The 18,715-nt window shown below is 30.3% G+C and overlaps 2 protein-coding genes across 3 annotated transcripts; one reads left to right on the forward strand and one right to left on the reverse strand.

Annotated features, from left to right (window-relative positions):
• Positions 1–190: 190 nt before the first annotated feature.
• LOC105249150 (peroxisomal hydratase-dehydrogenase-epimerase) lies at positions 191–9,994 on the forward strand. Its single transcript, XM_025409744.1, has 13 exons — positions 191–503; positions 1,481–1,607; positions 1,886–1,992; positions 2,373–2,546; positions 2,885–3,018; positions 3,092–3,240; positions 6,774–6,836; positions 7,619–7,782; positions 8,058–8,184; positions 8,293–8,399; positions 8,685–8,858; positions 9,050–9,204; positions 9,523–9,994. Exons 1-13 carry the CDS (start codon positions 411–413, stop codon positions 9,752–9,754), a joined length of 1,806 nt encoding a protein of 601 aa, XP_025265529.1. The 5' UTR covers positions 191–410; the 3' UTR covers positions 9,755–9,994.
• A 666-nt stretch (positions 9,995–10,660) lies between these two features.
• LOC105249120 (protein LSM14 homolog A) lies at positions 10,661–18,136 on the reverse strand. 2 transcript variants are annotated; one of them, XM_011254355.2, is made up of 7 exons: positions 17,902–18,136; positions 16,253–16,407; positions 15,839–16,139; positions 14,845–15,043; positions 14,259–14,552; positions 13,820–13,996; positions 10,661–13,539 (listed from the first exon to the last, which is right to left on the reverse strand). In XM_011254355.2, exons 1-7 carry the CDS (start codon positions 18,020–18,022, stop codon positions 13,254–13,256), a joined length of 1,533 nt encoding a protein of 510 aa, XP_011252657.1. In that variant the 5' UTR covers positions 18,023–18,136; the 3' UTR covers positions 10,661–13,253. The 2 variants fall into 2 exon arrangements, with proteins under 2 accessions (XP_011252657.1, XP_011252656.1); XM_011254354.2 differs by having other exon boundaries at positions 13,254–13,539; positions 15,944–16,139; positions 17,902–18,022.
• Between the last annotated feature and the right edge of the window lie 579 nt (positions 18,137–18,715).

Raw genomic sequence — 18,715 nt, forward strand, 5'->3', positions numbered from 1 at the left:
TTCTGAAGAATTAAAAAAAAATGTTCTCAAATGCAATATGAATAATAGCAATCTTAATTAGGCAATCGGGAGATGACGTTTAATACAATGTTGCCTTCGCGGATAATTCCGTGGGAGAAGAGAAATCGAACGTCACACGCAGAGCATGAGGTCAAAGATTGTCAAATGAAAACAGTGGATTCTTCCATATCAGTTCAAGGAGGCGAACTGAAATTTTCTCAGAGCGGTCGAAGATCCGCGGTTGATGATCACAGCATCCAAAGAAACATCTTGTCAATTACGTGTGATTAATCATTTCACATAAAATTCATTCGATATACAATTCAGGAACAGAAATTTGGAGATATCGAGTCTTTTTATAAGTGAAGGATAAATTCAGAAAAGACCAATAGCTGAAAATTGGAGGAAAGATGCAGATCAAGGATAAACGAGTTATAGTGACTGGAGCGGCAAGTGATTTGGGTTTGACATTTAGCAGGGAGCTGTTACGGAATGGCGCCTTGGTACGTTATTATTTAATAATAATGAGATTACATATACACATGATATATATCCATATTCAATGTTATTTAATAATAATCCGTTCCACACATACACACACATCATTATACACGTTCTCTTCGTTCTCAATATTTGTTATATTCATAGCAATGATCTTACATGTCTGTTTTTATATTCTTTTTTATCAATGAGAGTAATAAGTTGTTGTAAAGATTAATAGAGTGTAGTTAAATTCCAACATAATGTTTTTCAACCTATAATTTCTGATATATTATCACTTTGATTGATGAATAATTTTTTTTATATAACATCTGTCAATTTTATCTTCACGATTTTTTGACATCTAGAGAATTAATAAACAATATCACTATCTTTGGTTATAAATACAGAAAAATATCTAACTTTTGCTTATGTTCTCGGCAGTACTGTGTCTACTTTAATATCTCTAATTTAATATCTTATTATATTTTATAATATGTAAATTAATTATATGTATATATAATATATTTATATGTTTTAATATAGTCTAATCTAAAAAATTTTATGTATATAATAAAATTACATAGAAATACCGTATTTTAGATATAATTATATACATACATGAAGTTAAAATTTTTGTATTACTTAACAAATAATTTTTATTATTATTAATTGTGTGAAATAAATCTTAAATATGAAAACTGTAGAAAAATACGAAAAATTTTATTTGCAATTTCTATTGTAATATTTATATACGTAATTTAAAAATAAATGATAGTATGCTTATCGTTATAAAATACAAGTAGTGTATTCATATATAGAAGATAAAATTGTCATTAATAAACAAAAGATAAAAATTCCTCTAATCAATGAAATGCAAATCATGTGGCGTACAATGATTCTGAAATATTTATGAAATGCATAAATACAATAGGATCAATCATTATACAATAGGAACTTAATTAGTTTATACGAATTATAGGAACATAAATACTTCTAGATTATAGTTTTGATCGATAGTCGACAATCTCCCGGAGAACAAGTTGTAGAGAATTTAAATAATGAATTTGGTCGTAAACGTGCTGTATTTTTACATTGCGATGTGACAAATAATTCCGAATTTGATGGTAAGTATATTATACATATATATAAGTATATTATACATATATACCACTAAAAATGAAATATTTATTAAAATATACCTGCTTGAATAATTTTTCATATATATATAGCATATTTTTTAGTATTTTCAAATCATCATTTTCAAATTAGTTTATTTTGCATGGACGTATTAATATGCAAATTAATTCTTTGCGCATAATTCAAAGAATCAAATTTATTTACGTTTATAACTCATGTGTATGTTGACAGATAAAAGTTTAAAGTCGAACCTTGTTTATTCCAGTCATATTCAAAGAGGCGATCAACATTCTTGGTGGGCTGGATATTTTAATAAATAATACTAACGTAATAAACGAAATTGATTTTTCCAGAGCTGTCGATGTTAATGTAGTAAGTTTTATTTCCAATATTTGTTCTAATTTTGCAATAATTGCATTAACTCTACAAAAATTGAGTTTAGATTTATGTAAGAGTTAAATATAACGATAAAAATAACTTATAAAAGCGAAATATTTTCTGATAGGATAATCTTTTCTATACATAATTACAATAGCATTGTAGATATATAACTACACGTCACTCTTATACAATTACATTAATTAAAACTTTTAATTAAATATATAACATTAAATATATAAAAAAAGAAAAATTTATTAATAAGAAATTTAAATGTAACTAATTGTGTTTTATATAATTGTAAATAAAACTACGTAATAAGGTAATCTTAGGAAAAGCAAATTCTTTTAAAAATATTAATCTTATTATTACAGACAGCAGTAATTCGTGGGACTCTTCTGGGAATTCAACAAATGCGAAAGGACTCTGGAGGCAAGGGTGGTGTTATTGTAAATATTTCATCCATTGCCGGATTGCAAGCGGTATCTCAGCTTCCGGTATATTCTGCTACGAAACATGCCATAGTTAGTTTTAGCCGATCTTTTGCAGTGAGTATTTACATGACAAAATATATTATAAATAAATCTAATATAACAAAAAAATTAAGAAATAAAAACTAAAAAGAAAAAAATAGATTTTTTAAATATATAGAAACAAATTTTTTTGCGAAGGAAAGATATTTGTATGTGTATAATATTTTAATATAAATATAAGTGACAATTATTTTTTGTGTTCCTTTTTTTATAGTAAGAAATCTGTCCTTTAAATTAAAATTTCGATAATATGAGCTCTCTCTTTCTACACTTTTGTATAATTTTTTATATGCTTCAGAAGAAAGGAATCTTCGTCTAATGAGTTGTTCTAATCTAATATTTTCGATTTACAGCAACCTTATCACTATGACAGGACCAATGTAAAAGTAATTGTTCTATGTCCTGGTTTGACCGGTACACCAATCTTAGAAGATCTACCGCAAGATATTTCGAGCACTGATATTTTGCAAAAATATCGACCGCAGAGGTAAGATTATTGTTAATACATATTTTTTTGGTAAACTCTCTTGAATTTTGTATGAAAATAGAATCTATCATAGGGTGGAGAGTGTCGCTCATGGATTGATATATGTAATTCGTTGCGCGCAAAATGGCAGTGTGTGGATTAACGAAAATGGACAACCAGTTTATGAAGTGCAGCTTCCTGACACTCTACCGCAGAAGAAAACCGAATCCGACGTAAAGGAAAATTAATATGAACTTGATCGGAGATTAAATATCCGCATGTCAGTCGTATAACAAATATCAATATATTATAATTTTCATTTTTATAAAATATCTTATTTGATAAATCCATTATTGATTAATATAAATTATAATATAATGAAATATATTTGTAACAAATATTTAATAAGATATGTAAAAGTTTATATATTTCTTTATTTTATCCATGTAACGTTTTTATTGTTTTATATATATATATATATATATATATATATATATAATAAAAAACACACACATTAAATCTATATAATATATAAACTACATAAAATTTTATATACACATGTATATAATATATATGTGTGTGTGTGTGTGTGTGTGTGTGTATAAAAGTATATAATTTCTATATTCATAATACATTAATGAAAGACAATAAATAAATATATTATATACCGATAATAAATAATCGATTGATATAAAATAATTCTTCAGACCACAAATTTAAATTTGCCACTGCGTAAAAAATAAAGTCATATTTAACGATGATAATGTATGATAATATGCGAATAATATAAACAAACTATAATCTTTAGGCTAGATAATTGGCAAAAAAAACTGTAATCTTACGCAAATAGGCATGAACATATCCGTGAACTGATGCACCTTCGAATCAATACAGATAAGTGGTATGAACGCATAAACGTTCACAGAGGAGAAAATGTCACGCTTTCACTATGTACAATTGAACACGATAATTAAACAAAAATCGTAAAACAGGAATTATTTTTGTCCTGATTCGGAGTAAAGTTCAGAACCGACTCGTGCTGGTTACTAGTATCTGCTCGAAGTTGATTCCTCCGCGCGGGTTCTTTATTAATTTATCGTCGGCACGACGCCGACCGGACGTTAAGTGCACATTTTTCTATTGATAAAATGCTGCAAGCACGAGCTGTGCGCACGTCAAGCTCTTATCGTCGCTTTGTGCCACACGACTGCATCGTGTATATTGTTTCTAGAATTCACCGATGCCACGAGCAATTGACGATAAGCGCCAGATAATTTGAAAATATTGCAGGAATGCAGTGATCATAAGCTTGTTTCTTCTTTCTTCTTTTCTCTAAATTTTTTAATTCTTTTACATGTATATTTAATAAATTAGTCATAAAAGATAAAAAAAGATATCCAATAGCTTTAGCAAATGTCCTATATATTAATGTAGATTCATTATAAATGTTTAGATATTTATAATATGTAATATATATATATATATATATATATATATATATATATAATGCATAATTATATGTAATATAATTGCAGCAATCGTCTAAGTACTTTATCGATTTTGTTGAATTTTCGCATTATCTGTATTTCCAAATTTAATGATGCAAAAAGACCACCCCATGTAGTGATAAGGTCGCGGAAGATACATAACATTTGATTAAAGTCGACTGCCAACGATAAGGCGATTAATGATTATTTTATTGCGCATTTTTCTTCTTATGCTCATTGCTTATGCCAATACAATTATGCGAGCACAGTTTCAGATTCGTCGATTAAATATTATCACATGATCATTACACATTAATACTCGGAACCAATAGTTTGCTTTAAATTTGACCTTTACGAATTATACATCAGCATTTTATGAATAGTACGATACCATTTACGTCAAGTATCATACGCAACATTATGTCATTTTTTAATCAAACGCTATTTAAACTTATTAATCTGTAAAACTCATACAAAGATATCAAGTGCAATCGAGTGCAAAATTTATCTGAAATCTGCTTTAGTTGCATTTTCTTATATTTTTCATTTAAAACACCCATTTTTCATTTAAAGAGTACCTAGATAACATAGATATTTTTAAAAAACGTCTAAAGAAATTTAAAGACGTCTTATCATTCTTGACATGTGTCTTTAAGATATCTTTTGATTTTTTCGTGCAGTCTGAGTATGTATATTTAGATTTGAGAAAGAGAGAAGAAATTGCATTTAAAATGAACAACAGTCCTTAATAATTCATCAAACAGAAATTAATTTAAAAATATTATGAAGACGTTTATCTTTTAAGATCTCTCATCTGTACATACAAAGAGTGAAAATATTTCTTTTACACCTCGTGCTGCGAATATAATGTATGATCTACCAGTCAGTTCTGTGCGTCCCATAGCTGTCATAAATTTTTATTAATGAAACAGCTTTCCGGGATGAGATCAAATATGCAAAATAAATATTTCGTGAAAAAATGCACGTAGCTGGAATACATTTTAATAAATTTTAATTTTGCTTAAATATTTAATTGTATTTCTAGCATGTATTTCATTATATATATTACTTTATAAATATTTAATAATCTTTTTTAGAATTCTCGTATAATGTTCGTGTAATGCTAAGAATCTACAAGAATTACAATTTATGTTTTTGAAGACTCAATTAACATTATTAGAAATTTATGGATTTTCCATTACAAGCATTTTGATTACAAAAATTAATATTTTCTTGTAATAGTAAAATATACTACTTAAGTGTATGAAAAATAAACGCATAAATATAAGCAAGCATCTAACATTGATGCATTGCCTGGATCACGACCTGCGATATCTATATCGCTATTATCCTTAATTAAAAGAAAAAGTGTAACTGCTTCAAAAGATATTTCTCGATTTATGTCCGGTATGTCTATCGAAAAGCGGGTTGCTGACGCGACGCGATTATTTCTCTGCTTAATTAAGAAAAGTGCTATCAAGAACGCGTAAAAAGAAAACAACGAGAGATGTATATATCTTATTGTTAGTATAGCGAGAGGGAAGATAAGCAAGAGACAATAAAAAGGCATAAAATCACGATTAATGCTAATGATTAAAAAATATGGAAAGTAAATAAAAATATTGAAGTAAAAAATATCAAAAATAACAATCTTGTGAAATAAATTGTTTATTACATAAAATTACTGTTTATTTTTATATTGAGCTTACTGAATCCAATATCTGGAGGTCTATTTCATTCCAGATTCGAAATTTCCAGTTGCACAAAGATATAAAATAACATAAGTTACATAAGTTAAAGCTAATGTTATACTATTAGTCATACATTGTCATTGTTATGACAAATGACTATTACATTTTTTCTTATTTCAATAATCATAAATATTTAAAAAAATGTTTTCCGCAGAAAAATTATATCATTTGTTAATTTAATAGTGAATCTAACAGCACTTCTTATATAATCGATTGTTATGTACATTCAAATATTTTTCTTGAATAAGTATATCAGTGTAACAAAAGGTGAAAATCGATTCTTAAGTTTCTGAAACCATTGACACTTATGGGAAAATTAAAAAACTTTGTTTTAGAGAGATCGTAATCATTCTATGCGTTAATCCAAAGTCCATCTGAACATCCCCGCCACACAATTCGTGATGAAGACGCGGTATCGTAAAATCCCACATCGCTACTTACTGTATATAAATACTTGAGAGGACCGTTCGAAGTTCAGTCAAAACATACGTATTAATACGATATCGTTCTTCTCGCTTCAACTTTACTTTAAACTAAGCTCTTCGAAAGTTGACAGCTTTTAAAATATTTATAAAGATTTCGTTTACAAAGAAGAAAATGGGTAAATCCTTTTATGAAACGCGTATCTGTCATATTTCGAAGTTATTTTGCGATTTGATAAAGTGTACCTCGTGAAAAAATGTGTAATATAAAAAATAGATTTTTGAATTTTCTAAGATTTTCTAAATATTTGAGATATATTGTAAAATTGCACAAAAAATGTGATATTTATTTTTAAAAAATGCAATATGATTGGCAAGTTATTCTTTTGGAAAGTTAAAACTAATAATTTTCAGCGCGCCCGCAAAGAAAATTGCGAATATTAAAACATTTTAATAAATAAAAGAATCAGATATTTGCTTTTTTTAAAATTATAGAAAAATTAAAAGTTGCTAAAGACACAGGGAATTTGGGAATTTTATTAAATATTATGTTATATATAATATTTCTTTAATGAGATATATAAATGAATAAAAATGTAAAAAAAAATTTTGCATTTATTAAATATTTCAAATGTTAAAGAAATAAAACATATAAATTTGATTAATCTTTGCGTAAGAATTCGGCAAAACTGTTGTTTTTTTTCTAAACTTGGCCATTATATTAAATCAATGATTATTTAATAAACATTAAATAATAAATAAACTATTGTGTGTTAAAAAGTATGATTTTGTTTTTTTGTATCTTCTTTTTTTGTAGTGTGTTCTCCACATTTAATATCATATAAATAATAATACGTACAAATATATAATTTTAATTAACACAAATTAATATAAACATAATGATTTTTGTTATATATTAAAATAAATTTTATTCTGCATTTATTGAAATTTTATATTATAGATTCAACTCCAACATTGTGTCGTCGACGTTCGTCAGCATCCGAAAGGGCAAAGGAAATAGAAGCAATCAATTCTATCATTTCTGGAAAAAACGTTCTAATAACTGGTGGTGCAGCAGGATTGGGTCATGCTTTTCTTAATCATTTTTTAAAGCACGGAACAAATGTAAGCTAATAATATATAAAATATCATGTGTATATAAATAAGGCTCTCGAATTATATAAATATATATATATATCTATTTATACTATAAATTAGAACAATTAATACCATTTTGTACAGATTAAAAAATGATCTTCTATCATATCTAAATATAAGATATATCCCTTTTCTTTTATTTGTTAAATTTACAAAATGATATTGGAAGTCTCCTCTTTTTTTCTTTTATACATATTATCAATATTATCATTATTATATTTTATTACTCATATTTGTTGCAGAAAGTGATTATATTGGACATCGACATTGAAACCGGCAAACGAATCGAACTTGGTATCGAAAAATCTTGCGGCGAAAAAAAAGTACACTTTATACACGCCGACGTATCTAATCACAAGCGAATGACTGGTAAATATAAGGCAAAATCGCGTATAAATATTTATTCAACATTATAATCGCCAAACCTCCCATCGAGGTATTATTATCTTATTTTGGGTCTGTTATATCAATTTGTAGAAGCTTTCGAAGAAGCATCATCTTTAGTGGGAAATATCGATATCGTTATAAACAATGCCGGAGTTTTGGATGAACGAAGATGGGAAAAGGAAATTGCGGTGAATATTGTGAGTATTATTAATAACTATCTACTGACTCATTAATTTATTCATATCATTAATGATAATTTTTTTAATTTTATGATTTCCTTACCCTGTTACACGTTATTTTCCTAAGATCTTGAATATCTTATATTTTTACATTTCAATATCAGCTCTTCAAGAATTGTGCTAAACTGATTTTATTAGCACATTACTTACAAACAAATATAAAAAAACTAGAAAGTAAACTTTATTTAATAAGAATAATAATAAAAATCGAAATTTAAAAAACCTTAATATATGTCACTGTAGGGTGGCATGATTAACACTGCGATGTTAGCTATAAAATACATGAGTAAAGATGCGGGAGGGCAAGGTGGTATCTTGGTGAATGTGAGCCAACACATGAATATTCGAAATACGGCTCAACTTCCGGTTTATACTGCCACAAAACACGCCGTTATTGGTTTATCGGAATCTCTCTCGGTAATTATATTATATAAAAAATTAAGCACAATTATAAGTGTTTCGATTATGTAAGCAAGCACTATGTAGGTGGCTATATTTGTATAAAATTCCTGACGAATGTATTACTATATGTTAAAGCATTCTTTTAAATTATAAGAGATATCTCTCGTTTTCAATTTTCACTATTCACGATTTTTCCTTCTTGACAGGATCCTTGTTATTACGAGAAGACCGGTGTTACTGTAATAACTTTGTGTCCAGGACTGACGGAAACTGCTCTGACGATAGATAGTCCTAACAAACTACTTTCCAGAGTCATGAAGGCGGATTTCGTCAAAAATCTTGAACAATTTTCGATACAGACGTAAGTTGTCATTGCTATTGTCTTTACAATGGACATGATAGATTAATCAGCTAGATAAAGGCGCCGGTAAATTTATATTCGCTGCGCAATTATTTTAATCGCAAATAAATTATTTACAAATATTTTTCTTTGAGCTCCCGCGAGTTTCGAGATGAATTTCTTCGTGAAAATGTTTTCATTAACGTGAAAATGTAGCTCGCCCTTAGCTAAATCCAACCCTGTGATAGGACATTGCATCTTTCTCCTTCGGTGGTTACGTGTAATCACTTGAAAGAAAAATCTTTCATGTGTTGCTATTTATTCGTATTCCTTTTTCAGACCTTATGTAGTCGCGCAGGGTCTGATGACAATATTAAGGATCGGCGAATCCGGCAGTATTTGGGTCATCGAGAACGGCAGTGCGCCTTACGAGGTTTACGTGCCGAATCCGCAAGCACTACGTCGTCACTACAAGAATAATTTCTCACACGTCGAGATTAAGGTCGTGAAAGGTCGACCGATAAGGGAGGTATGCGACAACAGCAGAACAGGCCTGATGAGCTGCGCCTGATCGTATGCTGATTAAACAAGGGTTCGACCGTGATTTCTCTCGTTTTACTCAACACCGAAAATCTTTTCGCACAACGTTCACATGACGGACGCGTTGTCAATCGAAGAGACTTCGTATGAAGATATTTCACGCATAAATGTAATCAGAAGCGTGAAAAGAATGAAATGTAGTTTTAAAGCGAAAAATCGTGATATTTCGTAATTTTCTTTCGCAATTATATGTATCTTCCGTTATTAAAAAGTTTTACGCGTATTTTCTACCATCTGACTGTACTGGTGTGTTTGATCCATATGTCTATCATAATTTGACACACATTACGTATCTGAATTTATTTTTTTTAAATCGAAACGTCAAATGTATATGTATATACGGATATTTTTTTAATAAAAAGTTATAATAAATGATTTGAAAAATGATATTAAATGATTCTATATCGATTCGATATATAGAAATAATAACTTAAAATCTCATGCAAATTTCATAGATTTATACGAGCACTTTTACATTTAATTTTTTATATGTTGTGAACTCCAAAATTTGTTATAAATATAGAATAATATAATGGGAATTTCGACTGAAGTTTAATAATGTCAGTGTGCACATTAGCAGACAATATCGTAATATTGCGACAATTACTTTCATTTAAATGCGCCATTTAAAAACAAAAACACAAGTCCATATATGCAAAACTAGAAAAACATAATGGCTCCTGTATGTTCGAGTCGCAACTGATGCGACCTATTAATCTATGGAAGGACGAGAAATAAATTACTTTATCGCTTATCAAGCATTTAAAAAAAAACACTGGATGTAGCGTGTGGAAGACGCAATTTTTTACGCACATTCTAATCATATCGTATAATACGCAGCACATTTCAGTAGCATCAAGCACATGATAGCCTTGTATTTAACATACGTTAGGAGCCTATGTATTAAAGACGTTATATAATTCTATTTACACAAGTACATTTCTTTTTTTTTTCGGAAACCGCACAACACTTATCTTTTACTTATCTCAAATCGCTCATTTAAATTTACGTAATCTGGCATTTAAATTCATAAAATTCTCACGTTTGCATTTATCAGAAGGAAGCACAAGAGAAGGATTTGTATGAATATTTTACAAGAATATTTTGATATTACAACCTCATGTGGAAACAAGAAAGTGTTTTATTTCACACTTTCGAGTACTATGGAAAGCAGTGCGTAGGAAATTGGAAATGACACGACGTGTTATTTCATCATTTCAATATTATTTAGCATCGGGAATCACAATGTAGCCGCTGTACAAAACAAAAATTCATTCTCGCGTATATTACGTTTTATTCTTTTCACATGTACGAGGCATGAAACTTAAAAGTTAAATTTTTTCATCACTGTATTTCTTTCTATTTGCATATTTTATTTTATATTTCCTATGATTTTTTTATTTTACTCTGCGTTTCCTCTGATAGCTTATTGAGATTTGCTTATCAATTATATAAATTTCAAGTTGTGTATGTGTGTATGTGTAAATGTTTATGTATGTATTTATATAATATCTGTATGAGTTGGACTCTGTACGAGCCATAGAAAAATAATAGTCGCAAATAATATTCTTATTCTGTTTTCTTCCACGTCTTATATCTTTAAGGACATTATCATGCTTTTAGTCTTACTCGTATCGCCATTTAACATAATTCTACGCGCAGAGTATCGTCGTGTATCAAAAAGGATTCTTCGAAAGCGTAAATTATAATGACACGATTATTACAATCAAATTATGACAAAAATTATCTTTATGTATTTAATACTTTGGACATCTTTGTCATAATTTACTTGTATACTTGACACATACAAACTCAGTTTGTTGTATATGTATACAGAAAATTGTTCTCGTTTCAAGACTAGAACGATTGAATAAATTTATAAAAAAAATTAATTAAAAAATTACGATTTTACTCGAAATTACATGTATGATCGTTATTTTATAAATAATTATTTAAATACCTTCTCTTCCACATATATGTATATTGAATATAAGGGCTCCAATCTTTCTTCCTAAATATATGTATTATTAGAGTATTAGAGACAAAGAGATATACATATATAATTGGCAAAATATTAATTTAAGATATAATTATAAATAATAAATGTGCATCTTTGTGAAAAACATCGATTTTAATAGGCACATTACAAATTATAAATTTAATATAATTTATCATTGATTATATGTCGATTTAGAGTTTCATTTGTTGAAGGTACTTAATAAATTCGAGAGCAATCGAGGAATCCTTAGTTTAGAACACGATGACAATAATATAACATGATTTAGAACTTAGCTACTTACAATACGATGCTTACAGCTTTCATAATTCTAGATGCAGATCTTACAAAGAAAGAGTAAACAGACCGCAAAGCTTCCAATTTAATAATACAAAAATTCTGTATAAACTGTTTTTCCTTCATTTTCCCATTTATTATATATTTATTATCTTAATAAAATTATATGTTTACATGAACTTCATGCTAAGCACTCGAAGAATTTTGTCTGCGTATGCTCAAAAAAAAAGAAACAAAACAAAATAAAAGGATATCTCTTTTCGCCAAATTTGCCTTGTACTATATATTTCACAGTATATTTCTATTCTTGACAAATGCAATTAGATACAATCGATTTTTACATACTTTGACGAGAAAGTACTTTTATGCACGTCTATTGCCATCAACTTCCGATATACGGATACAAACCAGCTATTCCATAACGACCAGTATCATCAAGTCACCATCATTATAAAGCCATTCCATAATTATTTATAGTCAAGTCTTGAGAAAACCGGACTGAAAAATGATCACGATCGAATTGAATTTTTCCTAACTACAAACTAATTTATTTAAAGTGTGGTTTCAGATTATTCCTCATTAAGAATTTTATTAATATAAACATATTTCTAATTAAATAAAACTTATGACTATTTTTCCCTAATTTTCTTCTCCAAATTCTCTTATATCTGAGCCCACAAATAAGTATCAATATAAAAAAGAAGGTTAAGGAACAATATTCTAATTATAATTGACTTTACTTCCTTAACGAAAATATATCTTTTTCTTAATATCAACTCATCGTGATCATTGTCGACTAAACGGTAAGAAAATTTGTCTTTAAAAGTACCTTCTTCGATCATCTAGTCGCAAAATATCGATGCAAAGAGTCATATGCGCCAAAAACGTCCATATGTGCGATTCTTGTCATCTAACTCCACACGTAACCACCGGTTCGGCGCTTGTAAGAAAAAAAGCGCACTTCCTTATACAATATAATCTACATTTACGCCGGCGGTGTGTATCTTTTATTATTCGATTGCCAAATTTTAACCCAAATCAGTCCATAACGGTAGACCACATATCGTAAAAATCTTAATCTATAGTTCAATACTTATATAGCAGCGCATCGCTCATATTTCGCGGCATATTACTCTTTTACGCCGTACCGGTGACAAATTACATTCTTGCTTTATATTTAAATAACGTTCGTCTGCGACTGAGAGGCAGACTGTTCGTTGGTCGCGCGATTTTGACTCACCGTATTACTCTGTTGATTAGGAGGCTTCCGATTACCGCCCCTGCTACCTCGATAACCACCCCGGAAACCAGGGTTACCGCCACCACCACTGCCTCTGTACATATTTCCCATTCCGCGAGTAAAATAACCACGGCCGCGGAATCCTCCGCGTCTCGTGGAAGCCACGCCAAACGTTTCCGAATTCAGTTTTCGTTCCGTTCGCCAATCCGTACGTTGGAATCGCCTAAAAAAGTTTATGTAAAATATCTCAAAAATTACAGATGAAAAAATAATCAAAGATTCAATGTGCAACGTTTCGTTCTTTAAAAGAATTAATTTTGAAGTTGGGAAAATTAAAATAAACTTAGGAGAACGTAAATTTAAATAATTTTAACAAATTTTTGAAGATCTACTTTTACAAATTTTTAAACAAGTATGCGCATATTAGTATGCTACTGATTTTTTTTCAATTATACACACATTATTATATATAATTATATCCACTTATTCTTAATAATACATACCCTTTACTCCTTTCGACAGCTTCACAGCTAATATTATCAAAGAATGATTTCGATTTATCATAATGAACAATCTCTGGTTCTTCCTCAGGTTCGCCTTCACCCGCACCTGTTTCATTCCCACTGTCATCCTTTTTCTCATTATCAGCACCATCTATCTTCGTTTTTGCCAATTGTGATCTGAAATATATATAAAACAATATATATTTTATATATATCTTTAAAAATATATCTTGAATATATTTTATATATCTTTAAAAATAACTTTATAATATTGTTAATGCGAAGCGTAAACAATCTATATATGACGTACGATTGCTTTAAATTCGCATTGATTTACTTTTGCATGGTGTCCACATTGGTCATTTCAATTATTACTTGAAATGAATCCGGCACGTAACCATGCAGAATCAATATTCAATAAGCATTTTTTTATTCTTACCTCAACTCTTCGAATTCAGTGTTGGCTTGCTCGAAATCATAGTCATTGTCAAATTTGAGTGTATTCTTAGGCTTGGCACCAGCGTTGCCTGCTTGAATCGTACGGAAATTACCGCGTCCTCTACCTCCTCCTCTACCTCTCATGTTGCCACGATTCACCCAACCACCTTGGGGATGGCCGCGATTACCTCGACCACTTTGCATATGACCTTGGTGATGACCATCTTGCTTCATCATGTCCCTCTTTGCATCGTTATAGTGAGACATGCCCATATTACCTTTATTCCCTCCATGACTACACATACAAAAAAATATTCTATTAAAATTCTGTAAAGTTTTACGATTTGTTTATTAAATAATATTAATAATATAATAAATGTGTATATATAAAATGGCTTTCTAAATTTAATATTAGAAAATCCAGTATTAAATGTAAGATAACTGAAGGTAAGGTATAAAAAAATGTGATAAATATGATCATATTTCTAATATTAATTTTAAATAAATAAAACTGTTACTAAAAGTAACATATTATGGGTTCATTATATAAGCAAAAGAATTGATTCTTAGATAAGAATTGCAGATACCTATCGTGATCTCGACGAGGCGGTTGGACGGTCCTGATGTTTGACTTGTCATTCAATTTTCCCATGTTATTACTTTGCTGCTGTGATTGTTGTTCATGTCCTACCTGAATACCTTGATCCATAGTTGGACTTTTCCTTGTCAATAAGGATGATGTAGGAGTAGTAGAACGAGATCCACCACTAATGAGATCTAATACACCTGTTATTTCAAAATAAATGCATCAAGTAAAAAGTATATTTTTATTAATAAGAGGGCAATAATAGCAGGTCAAAGATGAAAGCGCCTCTAATTTAATACAAAACTTTAGTATAAGAAAATAAAAACAAATTTTTCATTCCCAATTTTTAAATAAAAGATATCTACAAAAGTTTCACATATATGATGTAAAAGAAATCTCTCGAGGATTTTTCAACAATTATTATTGTTTATTGTTACTGTTCTTGCTATTTTGTTTTTGGTTGCGATATAAGCATAATGGAATAAAATTGAAAAATTCATATGCAAAAAATATCATGCATTAATCTTAAAAATGATTAAACGTAAGAATTGAATTATAATAAGTTATATAAATTTGAATAGCCAATGTTAAAAATATTTTTTTAAATGTATTCAAATATTAAGATTTCAATTACAGAAATTTAATCATGCATAAAAGTGCAAAGCAATATTTACTCGACCAACATTGTAAATTATACATAAAAGAACAGATAAGTGCAAAGTATGCGGATAGGTGAAAAGCTTGCAAAATAGTAGAAATAATAGCATAAGAGTGAACTCTTGTTAATAGAATAGATAGTTCACATTTCATTGTCATAAAGTTAATTCCAAATATAAGAAGATGCTATTAAAAAATACCATCATGTATTCATCAGACATTTTATATACCAGTTTTTAATAGACCAAAGCTCAAGAGAAAAATGCTTTGCAGGCATTACCAAAGCAGGAGCAGCAAGAAACATGCCAGCAAGGTATTTCATGGCAAAAACAGTTTACCATCTTCCAGAGATTGATCTTTTGGTAATGGGTCGATATTGGCCGTTGGCAGTGAGTTTGGGATAGAGATGGCATTGGGTTCAGCGGAGCCCAAGCTCAACTCACTTTGCTGTTTATTAATTGTTCCGCGAGGATCTCTAGCTGCTGTCTGCATTCCCATTACCGGCCCCATGGTTCCCATACCCATACCATATGGAGCTCCATATTGACCACCCATTGGGCCCATTTGGCCCATCATCGGATGGGCATAACTAGGCTGTGGTTGATACGATTGCTGGCCCATAGATGGCTGCACTGTCATCTACAAACAAATACATCAATGTAATATAATTAATTTCACTTTTTTTTTAAACATTGTATTTGTCCCAAATTTGAGTTTCTATGTGAAAAATAAATATTTAATAAAATAATTACCTGCACAATAGCTGGATCATTGGGAATAGAACTAACATTGTTGACAACTCTGATGTCTTTGATGTCAGATCCACGAAATAAAATGTACTCGTACACCTGATTTTGTGGTGCCACAGGAAGTTGAGTTTCTCTATCCTCAGTACCAAAAGAGCGTACTAAAAGATAATAAATAATTTATTTCGATAAATTATTTATTTATTTTACAATTAGAGAAAAATTGCTACAATTTCTTATTATTAATATTGAAATTTTTATTAATATTCCTTGTTATTAATATTGCAAAAGTTACATATAGTCAGATATATATATGTAAGTTACTTTAAAATTAAAATAAAGCTTCTCAATTTAAAAAATATTTATAAATTAAAATTAATACAATGTAATAACTAACAATAAGAACTATATCATAGTAACAGCACTATTACTTATATTGCAATAATTTATTGCACAAAATCTTTGTCTAATTTTTACTTTACATTAACTAGCATCATTAAAAGAAAGAAGTGATTATTAATGAGAACATTTTTTTTATATAATTCATATAACATACAGAACATCAATATAAATTCATATTCATAGAATTCCAAGAATAATATTTGTTTCTTAAGTTCAAGATACTGCAAAGTCATTTGTCTACATGTTGAATCTAATGGAACAAGGGGACCAAGGACATGTAAACATTCCAAAGAAAGAGACAAATATTCTATATAAACATTACACATACCAAATTCAAATTCAAAATTGTATCATCAATAACGTACTAATAGATAAACCTTTAAAAATAAGATTAAAGCAGCATAAAAATAATATTGAAAAAATTTGCATAAATTTTTTAACTTTGCCAAACTTACTATCTATTAAACATAATCGAAAATTATAATTCGAATAAGTACTAACCATTGCGATATAAAAATTGCAATGAATCTGAGCAATGGATTTTCGCTAGCGGCGATTGCCGAGTCAATCATAATCGTGTACAAAGTAGACTGAATGATCTTCAATGGCCATCCGATACTTGTGAAGTTTCCGCCGAATGTGCAGATTAAATTATGCGACGCATACAAGACCGATTGATAGATTTAACGAAATTAGGACTTTGTATCACGATGGAACTTTCAAGAATCTAACCGGCGTCCTCGATAAATGTTACATCAAGACGCCAGGTCACCGCGACCCCGATTGTTTTGTGATACGATATGCCGAATAAATTCCGGAGCACCGGCAATGCTTTACGAACGCAGCCGTTGTTCATAAGATTCAACGCGCGACAAAGGAATTGTAGATGTCGAGAGCGCGAGATGAGCGAAAAGTGTCGTAATCAAATCGCTTTTATGGTCTTAACAAAGGTTCTCTTCGGCAAAGGTCGAAGCCGGCCCGATCTGACAGAGTTCAAAGGCGGGAGTCACGAGAGGATGTGACCTCTATGTTTATCCGCGAAAACATAAGATAAATCGCACGAAAGTTAATTCAACGATATATCGTGCGAATTGAAATCGGTGAAATTATATAGATCACGAAACGCTTACGAGGCTCTCGCGCGAAGCGAGAAACGAATCGAGGGTACTAATTTTTCGGCGGCGTTGGCGGCGAATCGTGCATGGTAGATGCGGCGCGGCCCGGGACTCCATCTTGGATTCTCGTCTACTCACCGTTAGCCAGGGCGATCGTGCATTCCTGCGGATCAACGGTGAATAATCGGCCCTCATAACGAATATCCGCCTTCGAGATCAAGCTGATCTTCGAGCCCAGCTCTGGCATACCACCGCTCATCTTGACTCTGTCTCCGTCGCGCACTGATCGATGTGATTTTACAGGATTCACGACACCATCTGACGAGACTTCCCAGCTGACAGCAATGATCGACGGCGGACTGTCCGAGAGCGCCACGGCACGTGACGCATGCGCGACGCGATTCCCCCTCTCACCAAGCTGAGATTTGGCAGAATCTTCAAACGGCGAGATGAGGCTGCCTCATCTTGATTGGTTGAATTCTGATCCGCGATCCGCAATACGTAGTGTGACGGGCTTTACGCGAATATCAATTGGGACCAATCGGAACGAAGGAGTCTTTCCTCCGATTGGTCGATCGAAAGTCTGCATTTCTAAAAATCGAACGTTGTCTATAGGTGCAATTTCATTGACGCTACTTTTTAGCGTCAATGAAATTGCACCTTAAGTTCATATTTTTATGTTTATAGAGGACGCATCGTCCTTTCAGGGATAACCTAAAGCCGGATACTTTGTTAATCTAGTGACTTTAAAATCGTCTAAAAGCAGACTATGACAAAAAAGAGTGAAAACTATGAACAACTTTGTTGTTTGTTTTATAGATTTTAAAAATGGCTTGTCGTATGCTACATATTTAGAGTTGTAAATAATTTGATAAAAAATGTTCAATCTATAAACAATGGTAACGCAAATGAAATATATCATTGTCTCTAAATCATTATATGTAATTAACAT

Source organism: Camponotus floridanus, unplaced genomic scaffold (genome assembly GCF_003227725.1).
Source record: "Camponotus floridanus strain SB8 unplaced genomic scaffold, Cflo_v7.5 scaffold28, whole genome shotgun sequence".
In the NCBI taxonomy this organism is placed as follows: domain Eukaryota; kingdom Metazoa; phylum Arthropoda; class Insecta; order Hymenoptera; family Formicidae; genus Camponotus; species Camponotus floridanus.